At 38.8% G+C, this 14,104-nt stretch overlaps 1 protein-coding gene across 1 annotated transcript in view; it reads left to right on the forward strand.

Moving 5' to 3' along the window:
* LOC115220810 (lymphocyte-specific helicase-like) overlaps nucleotides 1-14,104 on the forward strand; it is a 53,312-nt gene that overhangs the window by 16,929 nt on the left and 22,279 nt on the right. The window contains exons 7-12 of the mRNA XM_036510498.1: nucleotides 215-269; nucleotides 2,225-2,280; nucleotides 4,735-4,851; nucleotides 6,371-6,502; nucleotides 8,475-8,657; nucleotides 11,345-11,568. Of these exons, the coding sequence (XP_036366391.1) occupies nucleotides 215-269; nucleotides 2,225-2,280; nucleotides 4,735-4,851; nucleotides 6,371-6,502; nucleotides 8,475-8,657; nucleotides 11,345-11,568 (767 nt within the window). The remainder of the gene's footprint in view (nucleotides 1-214; nucleotides 270-2,224; nucleotides 2,281-4,734; nucleotides 4,852-6,370; nucleotides 6,503-8,474; nucleotides 8,658-11,344; nucleotides 11,569-14,104) is intronic.

Below are 14,104 nucleotides of genomic sequence, written 5' to 3' on the forward strand. Positions count from 1 at the left end.
ATGAGATATCAAATAATTAATTTTAATTAAAACTTAACCAGAACAGCCATCTTGAGCAGTTGAGATGCTTTTAATCTTCCTATTTAAAATGTATTTTTGTAGGTTATGGCTAAAATTCAAAAACTTATCTGCTTTATATAGTGTGTGAGTTCTCAGGCTGGTACCCTTTTTTTTTTGTTTTCTGTAAAATTTCAAACTTGTTCCCTTTTTGTAGGTGAATGGTCCAAATGCTAAGGAACCAGAGGAAGAAAGTGAAGTCAATGAAAGTGGTAAGAATATATTTCTTTTTAAATTGAATAAATTTGTCGAAGAAGAAGGTGTAAGGCCCCTGATGTTTGCAGGTCATCCCAGACTGATGTGGTTGGTACTGCAGCCTGAACACCATCTTTTACTTGTTTCAGTCTTTAGATGGCACTCATGCTGGGGCACCAGCATCATCATTTAGCACCCATCTTCTTTGCATGCATGGATAGGACAGTTCACATGAGCTGGCCAGGTAGAAAAACTACCCTAGGCTTACTGTGTTGGTTTTGGCAGGGTTTTTACGGCTAGATGCCCCTGCTAACACCAGCCGCTCTGTAGAGTGGACTCGGTGCTTTTTTTGTGACGCTAGCATAGGTGAGGAGGGATAGTTTCGGCGTTGTTTTTACAGCTGTATGCCCTTCCAAATGCTAACCACTCTACAATGGTTTTTTACATGGCATCTAGATAATTTTTTGTCAAATAAATCATTTCCAGTACTTATGCTATCGGCTCCATTTGCTGAACTGCTAAGTCACGAGGATATAACTACACCAACACCAGCTGTCAAGCAGTGGTGGGATACAAAGACAGACAGACACACGTTATATATATATACTCTTTACTCTTTTATTTGTCACATGGTTCCGGGTTCAGTCCCACTGTGTGGCACGTTGGGCAAGTGTGAGTGGATTTGGTAGACGGAAATGAAAGAAGCTCATTGTATATATGTATGTGTGTGTCTGTGTTTGTCCCCCCAACATTGCTTGACAACGGATGGTGGTATGTGTCCGTTCCCATCACCTAGCGGTTCGGCAAAAGAGACTGATAGAATAAGTACTAGGGTTCCAAAGAATAAGTCCTGGGGTCGATTTGCTTGACTAAAGGCGGTACTCCAGCTTGGCCACAGTCACATGACTGAAACAAGTAAAAGAGTATCTTGTAACTTTGAGATTTTGATGAAGTAAATTGTTAATTTCTTAGAATGAGATTGTAAGGTTGGTGTTAAAACCAGACCTGACCAGTTTGGACATAAAACAGGTGGAATATTTTGGCCGCATATGGCTGGTTTAAATTGCTAAAAGGTTAATGTCCACTCTTTCATACTTAGATGGGTCAGACAGAGTTTGTTGAGGTTTGAGATCTTTAAAATATATCATTTGCACATTGCAGTGTTTGAAGCAAATTAGAGAACTCCAAATATGTAAACTGATAAATGCAGGCATGTTAAGAAGTTTACTTGGTTCCATATTCAGTCTACTGTGTGATATCTTGGGCATGTAGTTTCTGCTATAGCCCTGGACTGTCCAAAGCCTTGTGAATAGATGTAGTAGGGAGAAATTGTATGGAAGCCCATTTTGTGTGTGTAAATGCTAAAGTGTGACACTATCAATATAGGAATGGTAATTGTTAATTTAAACTGATTTAGAGTAAATAAATGTAGTTATTTGGAGAAGGAGTGGCTGTGTGGTAAGTAGCTTGCTAACCAACCACATGGTTCCAGGTTCAGTCCCACAGCGTGGCATCTTGGGCAAGTGTCTTCTGCTATAGCCCCGGGCCGACCAATGCCTTGTGAGTGGATTTGGTAGACGGAAACTGAAAGAAGCCTGTTGTATATATATATGTATATATGTTTGTGTGTTTGTGTGTCTGTGTTTGGCCCCCCTAGCATTGCTTGACAACCGATGCTGGTATGTTTATGTCCCCGTTACTTAGCGGTTCGGCAAAAGAGACTGATAGAATAAGTACTGGGCTTACAAAAGAATAAATCCCAGGGTCGAGTTGCTCGATTAAAAAGGCGGTGCTCCAGCATGGCCACAGTCAAATGACTGAAACAAGTAAAAGAGTAAAAGAGAGAGAGTTCAGTACTATTTCTCCCACAGGGTTTGAACCTATGGATGGACCAGACTTTAGTCTTATAACTGTCGTTACTAATTACTGTACCAACATGATATTGTATCAGCTTTTACTTTCTTGTTTCTAGACACCAATTCTACATCTGCAAAGAAAAGGTTGGCTGGTAGTCCAGATCAGAATAAAGTAAGTATGGTTGCTTTGCATTTGTTTTCCTTCTCCAAATTAGTTTGAAGTGTTTTGTCTATTACGTTCAGCATATCACCTCTTATTGATCCAATTTCATGCTATTATCTTATTATTTCCTTTATCTCATTTCATCTTTTAATTAATTATGCAAATTATATTACCTAAAAATTATTTGTAACTCAATTATCTAACAGTCTGTCAGTAAGCTTGAGTACTTCATGTGTTGCTGTTGAGGTCTAATAGGCTGAAACATGTCAATAGTTGTGTCTCTTACCTGCAGGCAATGACCAGATTTTCTTCTAAGCATATAAATTTACTTAAGATGAATTCTGAATTACTTTTCTTTGAAAGAGTTGCTAACAAAAGCTGCTACTTTTTTGTTTTAATCTTTTTTTCCAATTAAGAGACAATTCAGTTAATGAATTTTTTTTTTGTCAAACAAAATTCGTTATATTACTAATTTATTTGTAATTTGGCCACCTTGAAATAGAGAACATATACATACATCATCATCATCATCATCATCATCATCGTTTAACGTCCGCTTTCCATGCTAGCATGGGTTGGACGGTTCAACTGGGGTCTGGCAAGCCCGAAGGCTGCACCAGGCCAGTCAGATCTGGCAGTGTTTCTACAGCTGGATGCCCTTCCTAACGCCAACCACTCCGAGAGTGTAGTGGGTGATTTTATGTGCCACCGACACAGGTGCCAGACGAGGCTGGCAGACGGCCACGCTCGGATGGTGTTTTTTATGTGCCACCGACACAGGTGCCAGACGAGGCTGGCAGACGGCCACGCTCGGATGGTGTTTTTTATGTGCCACCGACACAGGTGCCAGACGAGGCTGGCTGACGGCCACGCTCGGATGGTGTTTTCTTATGTGTCACCGACACAGGTGCCAGACGAGGCTGGCGGACGGCCATGCTCGGATGGTGTTTGTTACGTGCCCTCAGCACGGAGGCCAGTCGTTGCGGTACTGGCTACGGGAGCAATATTACCATTTGAAAGCTCAAAATTGAATTGATTTTTTTGTGGGGCTGATGAAGATTTGGTGAGCTTCTGTCTGTTTTCCATTTGTTTGTGCATTTATTGTATGTTTTTAAACTTATACACACACACGTACATGGTACTGTGAAGGGTATCTAGCTGTAGAAATGATGCCAAAAGACATAGTTCTCTGGTCCATTGGCTCCTGTCAAACTGTCCAGTCCATGCCAGCAAAGAAGATGGATGGTAAATGGTGACACATACACACACATAATATGTGTGTATAGATTGGGTACTGGATTGGGTCCACTTGCTTTCCATTTTCCAAAGGTTGATAAAATAAGTACTGGAGTTGATGGGGTTTAAGTTATTATTGGCGTAGCCTAGGAGATATGACCTTGATTGTTAAGTTCATTTTAGAATCATAGTTAAAGGTTTGTTTTCCACTGCCGGTGTTGTCTTCTACGGCTGCAGGCTGACCATTGCCATGTGAAGGAAATTTAAATGACAGAAGCTGCAACAAAACTGTCATAGATGTATATATGTGCATGAATGTGTGTGTGTGTTGCTGTTGGTGTTTCCTTACATGCTGAGTGAAAATAGTCATTCATTGACATGGTGTCATTTGATTACAACCCTCTGTGAGAACATGTCTGGTCCTGAGCTATTTCTTGCTCAAAGGATTAAGGGAAATACAGGGTGTCCACAAAAACACTACCAGCTGTGACGCTTTGGTTTGGTGGCCATCTTTAATTTCCTTGTGATCACGTTGAAGATGGTAAGTCACCTGAAAATAAAATTTTAAAATATTATTGTTAGGGTATGTCGTGATATCGGAGTATTTTTCTGGACACCCTGTATTATCATATCTGGAAATAGGGAATGGTTAGCAACAAGAGAATCATAGACAATCTATTTCAGAAAGTTTGGAAAACAACAATGATATCTCTCTCTCTCTATGTAGCATTGAGGTAGATTTTCTACAACTGAATGCCTTTTCTGTTGCCAAACCTCACCTGTTTACATTGCGTGGTAATATTTTTGCCATGGCCAGACATTTTTTTCACAGAAGATTGTAAACAAAAGACACCACTTGTATATATTGGCAACATTAAGTTTACACACAGTGTCAAGACAAGGTAACAAACATATATGTATACAAGAGGCTTCCTTCAGTTTCTGTCTATGAAATCTATTCACAAGGTTTTTTGATGGCCCCCAAGAAGATATTAGCTCAAGGTGCCATGCATTGGAACTGAACCCAAAACCACATGGTTAGGAAATGAACTTCTTAACTTCATAACTATACCACCATTGAAAAGGTTACCTTTATCTTCTCAAGTATGAGGGTCTACTCAGACTCTTATTATATCCTATTAACATTGCATCTATTTTTTTTTTTTCACTTTATTCTTAATATTCATTTTTTCTTTACATTTTTCCCCCCCCACTTCTTTCCGGCAGGATGCCAAAAAACCGAAATTATCTGATACTGCAGAATCTTGTAGCAGTGATGCCACTATTGACCAAGTTATCAAAACTGAAGATGAGACTACAGATGATATTTCAAAGATGGACATGGTGAGTTTGTTGTGCGTGCTTTTTTTCCCTTTATATATAATACGGAAAAAAACAAATTTTAAATGATAATTAAAATGATTATTTAAAAGGTGCAGGAGTGATGTGCAGTGGTAAGAAGCTTGCTTCCCAATCACGTGGCTCCAAGCTCAGTCCCACTGTGTGACCCCTTAGGCAAGTGACTTCTGCTATAACCTCAGGCTGACTTAAAGCCTTGTGAGTGGATTTGGTACTTAGATACACAGGGAGGTTGAAAGAACCCTGTCGTGTGTGTGTGTGTGTGTGTGTATATATATATATGAAATTTACAGAAAAACAAAAAGACGAAGACAGGTGTATAAACAACAAGCTGGTGTATTAGATGCTTGGGAAGGTGAGAAAGTCTTTTATGTTTTGTGCCTACGCTCTTAAACAGAAAAGAAGATGAGGAAGAGTGGCTGTGTGGTAAGTAGCTTGCTTACCAACCTCATGGTTCTGGGTTCAGTCCCACAGCGTGGCACCTTAGACAAGTGTCTTCTACTATAGCCTCGGGCCAACCAAAGCCTTGTGAGTGGATTTGGTAGATGGAAACTGAAAGAAACCCATCATATATATATATATATATATATATTATATATATATAATATATGTATGTATGTATGTGTGTGTATATGTTTAGTGTGTCTGTGTCTGTCCCCCCAACATCACTTGACAACTGATGCTGGTGTTTACATCCCCGTAACATATCGGTTCGGCAAAAGAGACCGATAGAATAAGTAATAGGCTTACAAAGAATAAGTCCTAGGGTCGATTTGCTTGACTAAAGGCGGTACTCCAGCATGGCCACAAGTAAAAGAGAGAGAGAGAATGTGAATTATTAAAGTGGCTAGTCACAATTTAAAACCAAAAGGCACATGTACAATTGTCACTAAAGTGACTAAGGGTGCAAGTCGGCTCCATCATTGCTAGAAATAAGAGTCAAAACAACTCTTAGCCGTGGGCAAAGCTCTGTCTATTGGCTGACAAGAGAAACAGCCTCTGTACAGCAAACAAGAGTGTCGGGTCATTGGTGATTTCGCATAGAATAACTCCGCATCAGTGATGCTACATGTGTGTGTCTGTGTTTGGCCCCTGCTGTACTTGGTAACTGGTGTTAGTGTGTTTACGTCCCCATAACCTAGCAGTTCAGCAAAAGAAATTGATAAAGTACCAAGCTTTAAAAAAAAGCACTGGGGTTTGTCATTCGAATAAAAATTCTTCAAAGCAGGTCAATTTGAGATCATGAAATGACGACAAAAAGACTTTGACAAAGCTAGCTGATTCTCTGGTTCATTGACCAAAAATTAGTCAAACAATAGATTAGTTGATTTGTTTAATGTTGACTAACAACAATAAAAGCAGTGAAGCAGAACTTGCTCCAGCTCTGTCTGTGCAAAAACAGAACCGGTGCATGTGTTTATTATTGGCGTAATGATGTATCCAAAATATAACTAAATTATTTATTTTATTTAATTATGTCTCATTTGTAATCTGTTTTGGTCAGTTATTGAATGAAGAAGATATAGCATTAGCTGAACGGACCTTCAATGGACAACTGTTGCCACTGAATCAGCCAAAGCTACTTGTGGGTGGTGTGCTCCGACCCTATCAAATGGATGGATACAACTGGCTTAAGGTAACTATTTACTATAATTTCCATTATTATTATCATCATTATTATTATTAAGGCTGTGAGCTGTCAGAATTGTTACCAAACTGGGCAAATGCTTAGCGGGATTTCATCTGTCTTTGGGGTTGATTTTACCTTTCAACCTTGATAATATTAAGTACCAGTTAATCACTGGGGGTATTGTAATCAACTTATACCTTTCCCCTAAATTGCAGATGTACCAAAATTTGAAACCACCATCATCATCATCATTATTATTAAGAAGAAGAAGGTGGCAAGCTGGCAGAATTTTGCTAGCACTTTGCATGGATGTGTAACAGTATTCCATCTCTCTTTACATTCTGAGTTCAAACTTTGCTGAGGTTGACGTTGCTTTGCATCTTTTGGGGGTTGATAAAATAAGTTCCAGCTGAACACGGGTATCAATATAATTGACTAAGCCCCTCTCTCAACATTTTATCCCTTGTGTCTATAGTTAAAAGTGTTTTTATGTAGGCAGCTAGCTGGCAGAATCGTTAGAACATCTAACCAGAAGCTTTACAGCATTTCATTGTTCTGAGTTCAAATTCAACCAAGGTCCATGCCCCCTATCCTTTTGGGTTTGATAAAATATTACCAGTTGAGCACTGGAATTGATGTAATCGACTGGTCCTTCTCTCCACAAAATTTCGGGCTTTGTGCCTGTAATAGAAAGGATTATTATTATTATTATTATTGAAGCTGGTAAGCCGGCAGAGTCATTAGCATGCTGAGCAAAATGCTTAGTGGCATTTTCATCCGTTGTAACAATCTGGGTTCAAATTATGCTGGGGGTTAACTTTTGCTGTTCATCCTTTTGGAGGGGGGGGGGTCGATTAAAATAAGTACTAGTTGAGAACTGGGGTCAATATAATCAACTCACCCACTTCCCCAAACATGCTGGCCTTGTGCCAAAATTTGAAACCATTATTATTGTAATTATTATTATTATTATTAGTTCAAATTCTTCCGAGATCTACTTTACCTTTCATCCTTTCGGGGTTGATAAATTAAGTACCAGTTGTGTACTGGAGTCGATGTAATCGACTATCCCCCTCCCCCAAAATGTCAGGCCTTGTGCCTACAGTTGAAAGGATTATTATTATTATTATTATTATTATTGGTATTATTTGTTTCATTTCTTTTTATGTTCTCAGTTCAAATCCTGCCATGGCCAACTTAACTTTTCACCCCTCCAAAGGTTGATAAAATAAAGTACTGCTGAAGCACTGGGCTGGTTTTAATCAACTAATTCCATGCTTCAGCAATTCTGAATGTGAAAAATGTTTCTGAAAGATGCAGTTGCTGTGTTGTTTTTTGATATTGTCAGCATGTCCATGACTGTTTGACATACAAAATTCAAAAAGGTACCCAAGGTGGTTGTTGTGATGGATAATCTTGTGGGTATCCACCAAGTCAGTTACCAGATGCCAAAACTTTAACCCTTTCCTTACCATATTTATAAATATAACAAAGAATTTAGTAAAATAATTTAGTTACCATTAAGCTAGTGTTAGGAACATAAATTTTGACTAAGGTTTGGTGCAAGATTTTAATTCAAAACTTATGGAAACAAGACATTTTGTATTACAGACCCAGAGGTGGTTTCAACCAGGTTGGTATCGAAAGGGTTAAATTAATCATTTGTTAACTCTTTTGTTACCATATTTCTGAGATGCTCAGTTTTTTTTTCAATTAATTTCAAATATAAAAAAGAATTTAGTAAAATAATTTAGTTATCATTTATCTAATGTAAGGAACATAAATTGTGACTAAGGTTTAGTGGAAAATTTTCATTCAAAACATATGAAAACAGGACACTTGTACTATAGAGCCAGAGGTGGTTTTAGCTGGGTTCATATCGAAAGGGTTAATGTGTCCATTTGCAGAGAAGCAAGGTGTTCAGAATATAGTATTATTCTTTGTTGAATTTTTATAAACAAATTTTCTTTTTCCACAGATGTTGTATGAGAATGGTGTAAATGGTATATTGGCTGATGAAATGGGCCTTGGTAAAACCATCCAGTGTATAGCCTTGGTGTGTCACCTTGTATCAATGGGGGTCACAGGACCTTATTTGGTCTGTGCACCTCTCTCCACACTACCAAACTGGGTGTCTGAATTCAAGCAATTTGCACCTCAGGTTTGTAATAATTCTTCATTTTTTTGTCTTCGTGTGTGTGTGTGGCTGAGTGTTGTTTTAACATCCACTTATCCAATCTAGTGTGTTGGATGAAATTTGTATCAGATATTCCGCTACTGGATACCTTTCCTGTCACTAACCCTCACCTGTTTATTTGTAAGCTAATATTTCCTTATGGGCAGACATGTTCTTGCAGAAAATTGGAAATGATTGACGCTGCTTCTGTGACAGTAACAACCATTGCACAATTATCATGTAATGTCAATACAAGGAGACACGTATTGAAGTTAGTGGAATCATCTAATCCCCCCCTCCTCTCAAACTTGCTGGCCCCATGGTCATCTCATTATTATTTAGGTTTAATTAGTCCACATTACTCCATAAAGAGCACAGGGCCAGTTTCTGTGGTATTTTTTCCTGGATGGGATGTCAGTTTGTTGTAGGATTACTTATTTTCATCAGCTGGTGAACTGGAGTGGATGTGAAATGAAGTGTTTTGCTCAAGAACACAATGCATTGCCTGGTCGAGGAATTGAAATCATAATCTTATGATAATGAGTCCAACACCCGAAATTACTAAGTCATGTGCCTCCATTATTATCATTATTATTATTAAGAGCACCATCCAAGCATGATCGTTGCCAGAGCAGCTAACTGGCTTCCATGCTGGTGGTTTGTAAAAGGCACCATTCAAGCGTGATCGTTGCTAGCATCACCTTACTGGTTCTTGTGCCGGTGGCACATGAAAAAACAATTGAGCGAGGTTGTTGCCAGTGCCGCTGGACTGGCTCCTGTGCAGGTGGCACGTAAGAAACACCATTTGAGCGTGGCTGTTGCCAGTATCGTCTGACTGGTCCTCATGCCGGTGGCACGTAAAAGCACCCACTACACTCTCGGAGTGGTTGACGTTAGGAAGGGCATCCAGCTGTAGAAACTCTGCCAGATCAGATTGGAGCCTGGTGCAGCCATGTGGTTCACCAGTCCTCAGTCAAATTGGCCAACCCATGCTAGCATGGAGAGTGGATGTTAAATGATGATGATCATCATCATAATCATTATGATGATTATAATATTATTAAGGCAGCAAGCTGGCAGAATCGTTATCACGCTGGGCGAAATACTTAGTGGTATTTTGTCTGTTGCTACATTCTGAGTTCAAATTCTGCTGAAGTCGACTTTATCTTTCATCCTTTCGGGATTGATAAATTAAGTGCCAGTGAAATACTGGGGTTGATGTAATCAACTAGTCTTCTCCCCACCAAATTTCAGGCCTTGTGCCTATAGGTGAAAGCATTATTATTATTATTGTTAAGGGTCTCCCTTAACTCCTTGAAATTGTATAGAACCACAGTCATAGCTGTGTGGCTAAGAAGTTTGTTCCCTAATTGCATGGTTTCTGATTCAGTCTCACCACATGGTACTCTTATGTAAGTGTCTTGTATTGTAGCTCCGGGTTAATGAAAACCCTGAGTGGATTTGGTAGATGGAAACAGACAGAAGCCTACTTTGTGTGTGTGTGTGCACTTGTGTCTCCTGTCTAGACACTTCATGATAGTTGTAAGTCGGCATCATAACCATACAAACGGTATCGATCATTTAAAGTCTTCTGTGGAACATGTCCACCGAAGGGAAGATATTAGGTTATTTGGAAATGGGTGAAGATTGGCAACAGAAATAGCATATATAGAAAATTTATCTCAACAAATTCCATCTGACTCGTGCTAGCATGGGGAAATGGTTGTTAAATCAATGCTTATGATATAATTTACATTGGACGGATATGTGTCCTCATCTTGTTTGTTGTTACCACAACATTTTGGCTGATTTACTCTGCAGCCTTCTTCAGGTGTCCCGGTAGGATTTTGAACCCAACCCTGGGTTTTCATTCCTAAGGTTTTTTTTTGCTGATGTTATTATTTATTCAAGGCACTGCCTGGATTGAACTTGGAATCTTGGGGTTAGTAGCCCATGCTCTTAACCATTACACTATATCCCCATGGGCATAAATAATAATAATAATATCAGCCAAAAAAAGTACCTTAGTAATGAGAACCCAGGGTTGCGTTCAAAATTCTACCAGGACACCTGATGAAGGCTGGAGAGTAAATCAGCCGAAACGATGTGCTAACAACAAACAAGATGAGGACACATATCCGTCCAATGTTAAAAATGTATAGAATTCCTCATCTCTAAAATATAGAACAGTAATGCTAATGATGTATACTTGTGTGTATGTTCATAACTGGTGTTGGTTTGTTTATGCCCCTATGACTTGGAGGTTCAGCAAAAAGATAGAACAAGTACCAGACTTGGAAAAAAAAAAAAAAAAACCAAGTATTAGGATTGATTTCATTGACTTAACTGTAAAATTTTACTCCCACCTTTTGCTCACGCTCAAATGTTATTCCTCCTGCCATTTACCCAAACATTTTTTAGAAATCAATTTATACTTAAAACCTCCCCAGACACATAAGCAATGTACGTGTGAAGTTTAAGAAAAATGGGTCGAGCCGTTTTGGTGCAGAGTGTTAGTGACTGTGCTGGAGTGGTGCCCCAGCATGGTCAGCCCACAGTCCAAGGATTGAAATAAGTAAAAAAAAAAAAAAAGCTAAAGAGAATGATTTTATCCATGTAATTATTGAAATTACCTTCTTTACCTTGAATAGTTTTAATTCTTGTCCTTACAGATCCCTGTAGTGTTGTATCATGGAGATCGTGCCACGAGGTCAGCATTGCGCCAGAAACTCCTCACTGAGAAAAAACTCGATGAGAACACTTACATTCTGCCGGTCATCGTTACATCGTACCAAATCATTATGAATGACCGTAAACTGCTGTCGCACATAAACTGGAAATATTTGATTATTGATGAAGGCCAGCGCATTAAGAACACACACTGTCGTCTGATTAGGTGAGTACTGTCCCTGGGTATATATATGTTAGTAGAGGTGCAGGAATGGCCTGCTTCCCAATCTTGTGGTTTTGAGTTCAGTCCTACTCTGCAACGACACTTTGGACATGTGTCTTCTACTAGAGCTCTGGGCTGACCCGAGTGTTAGTGGATTTGGCAGATGGAAGCTTAAAAGAAAAGCTTGTGTGTGTGTTTACGTGTGCGACAATGTTTAGGTTATAAATGAGAATCCCTGTCATGCAAATGGTATTCTTAGTTTCCAGTCCTCTGTGTGACCATGGGAAATATTATCTTGCTTGGAAACATATGAGGGTTGGCAATAGTTAGGGTATTTGGGCATTGAAAATCTGCCTCAGCAAATTCCATATGACCTATGCAAGCATGGAAAAGTGGAGGTTAATGATGATGAAGAAAGGATGGCACGTGAATGTGTTTGTGTATTGGTGATGCATAAAAGACACTCGGCTCACTCTGTAAAGTGGTTGGCATTAAAAAGGGCATCCACGTGCAGAAATCAAACCAAAACAGATGACTGGAGTCTGGTGATGCTCTTTGGCTTAGCAACTCTGGTCAGACCATCTAACCCATGTCTGCATGTAGAATGGACAGTAAATGATGATGATTTATATACAGTTCTAAATTTAAGAGATGAGGAATTATGTACATTATTTACATTTGACAGATATGTGTCTTCATCTTGTTTGTTGTTAACACAACGTTTTGGCTGATATACTCTCCAGCCTTCATCAGGTGTCTTGGGGAAATTTCGAACCTGAGTTCTCATTCCTAAGGTATTTTTTGATGTTATTATTATCATTATTCAAGTCACAGCCTGGAATTGAACTTGGAATCTTAGGGTTAGTAGCCCATGGGCATATGATGTAGTGCTTAAGAGCTCTGGCTACTAACCACAAGATTCCAAGTTCGATTCCAGGCTGTGACCTGAATAATAATAATATTGAAAAAAAACCGTAGGAATGAAAACCCAGGTTCGAAATTTCCCCAAGATACCCGAAGAAGGCTGGAGGGTATATCAACCGAAACGTTGTGTTAACAACAAATATCTGTCAAATATAAATAATGTAGATGATTTATATGTAATGAAGTCAAACAAAATAATATTTCGAAAGCCTTTAAAATGTATATTTCAGATCATTATGTTGCAGATAACAAGACATCCCTGGTCTTGAGCAAGAGATGGATTTTCTATTATTTATAACGTAATAATCCAAAACGTACATATTAAATGCTTGCTTTCAAAATATCATTATTTTCTTTGACTCCATTATTTTACCTAATACATGACGATGATGATGAACTCGATGCTTGTACAAGTCAGCCTGTCCCAACTGCATATATGCGGATACTTTAAAAAGGATTTCTGAGTAGTTGTAATTTGACTCGAGTTGAAAATCCTGGTACAGTGCACCATTTCTTAGCGTAGCACAGTGTGTGTGTGTGTGTGTGTGTGCTCATTTCTATGTTTGTCTCCTTGCTTATATTATACCAGGTATGGTATGTATATTTGCCCATGCGTTTTATTAGTAGGTAAAAAGTTTCAGGCTTCTTAGTGGCCACCTTTTATTGTCATCATAGCCCTTAATCTTTTCTCCTCTGAAAATGCATGACCTATTTTGTTTAAGTAATGGGTAAATGTATATGCCACACCCATAACATGTCTGTGTTATATCTTTATGATATATATCTGTGTGTTTTTATATTAATATATGATCATAGAAAGGCGGCGAGCTGGCAGAAATGTTAGTATGCCAGGCGAAATGCTTAACGGTATTTCGTCTGCCGTTACGTTCTGAGTTCAAATTCCGCCGAGGTCGACTTTGCCTTTCATCCTTTCGGGGTCGATTAAATAAGTACCAGTTACGCACTGGGATCGATGTAATCGACTTGATCTGTTTGCCTGTCCTTGTTTGTCCTCTCTGTGTTTAGCCCCTTGTGGGTAGTAAAGAAATAGGTATTTCGTCTGTCTTTATATAGAGTTCAAATGCTGCCAAGGTCGACTTTGCCTTTCATCCTTTCGGGGTTGATAAATTAAGTACCAGTTGTGTACTGGGGTTGATCTAACTGACTGGCCCCCTCCCCCAATATTTCAGGCCTTGTGCCTAGAGTAGAAAAGAATATATAATCATATATTTATAACATGGTGGAAAATTGAGGAATTTGTGACATTCATGCCTTTCTAATTAGAATTAATCAATGCAATGTAAGAATTTTATCCTGGGAATCCCCACCAGATTTTGTTTTTTTTTATGTCGTGAATTTTGTTTTTTATACTATAATACCCTTCACGCAGATACACTTGACTGGTTTTGTATATCGCTAGAAACATCACTGATCATAAAAGTAGCTGAGTAGATTGTAATATGTGGCTGTGTGGTTGGAAAGTTTGCTTCCCAACCACATGGTTTTGGGTTCGGTCCCACTACATGGCACCATGGGCAAGTAAGTGTCTTTTACTATAACCCAGGCTAACATATTATTTGGTAGATGGAAACTGAAACAAGTCCATTGTATGGTG

This window comes from Octopus sinensis, linkage group LG17, assembly GCF_006345805.1.
Source record: "Octopus sinensis linkage group LG17, ASM634580v1, whole genome shotgun sequence".
Lineage (NCBI taxonomy): Eukaryota > Metazoa > Mollusca > Cephalopoda > Octopoda > Octopodidae > Octopus > Octopus sinensis.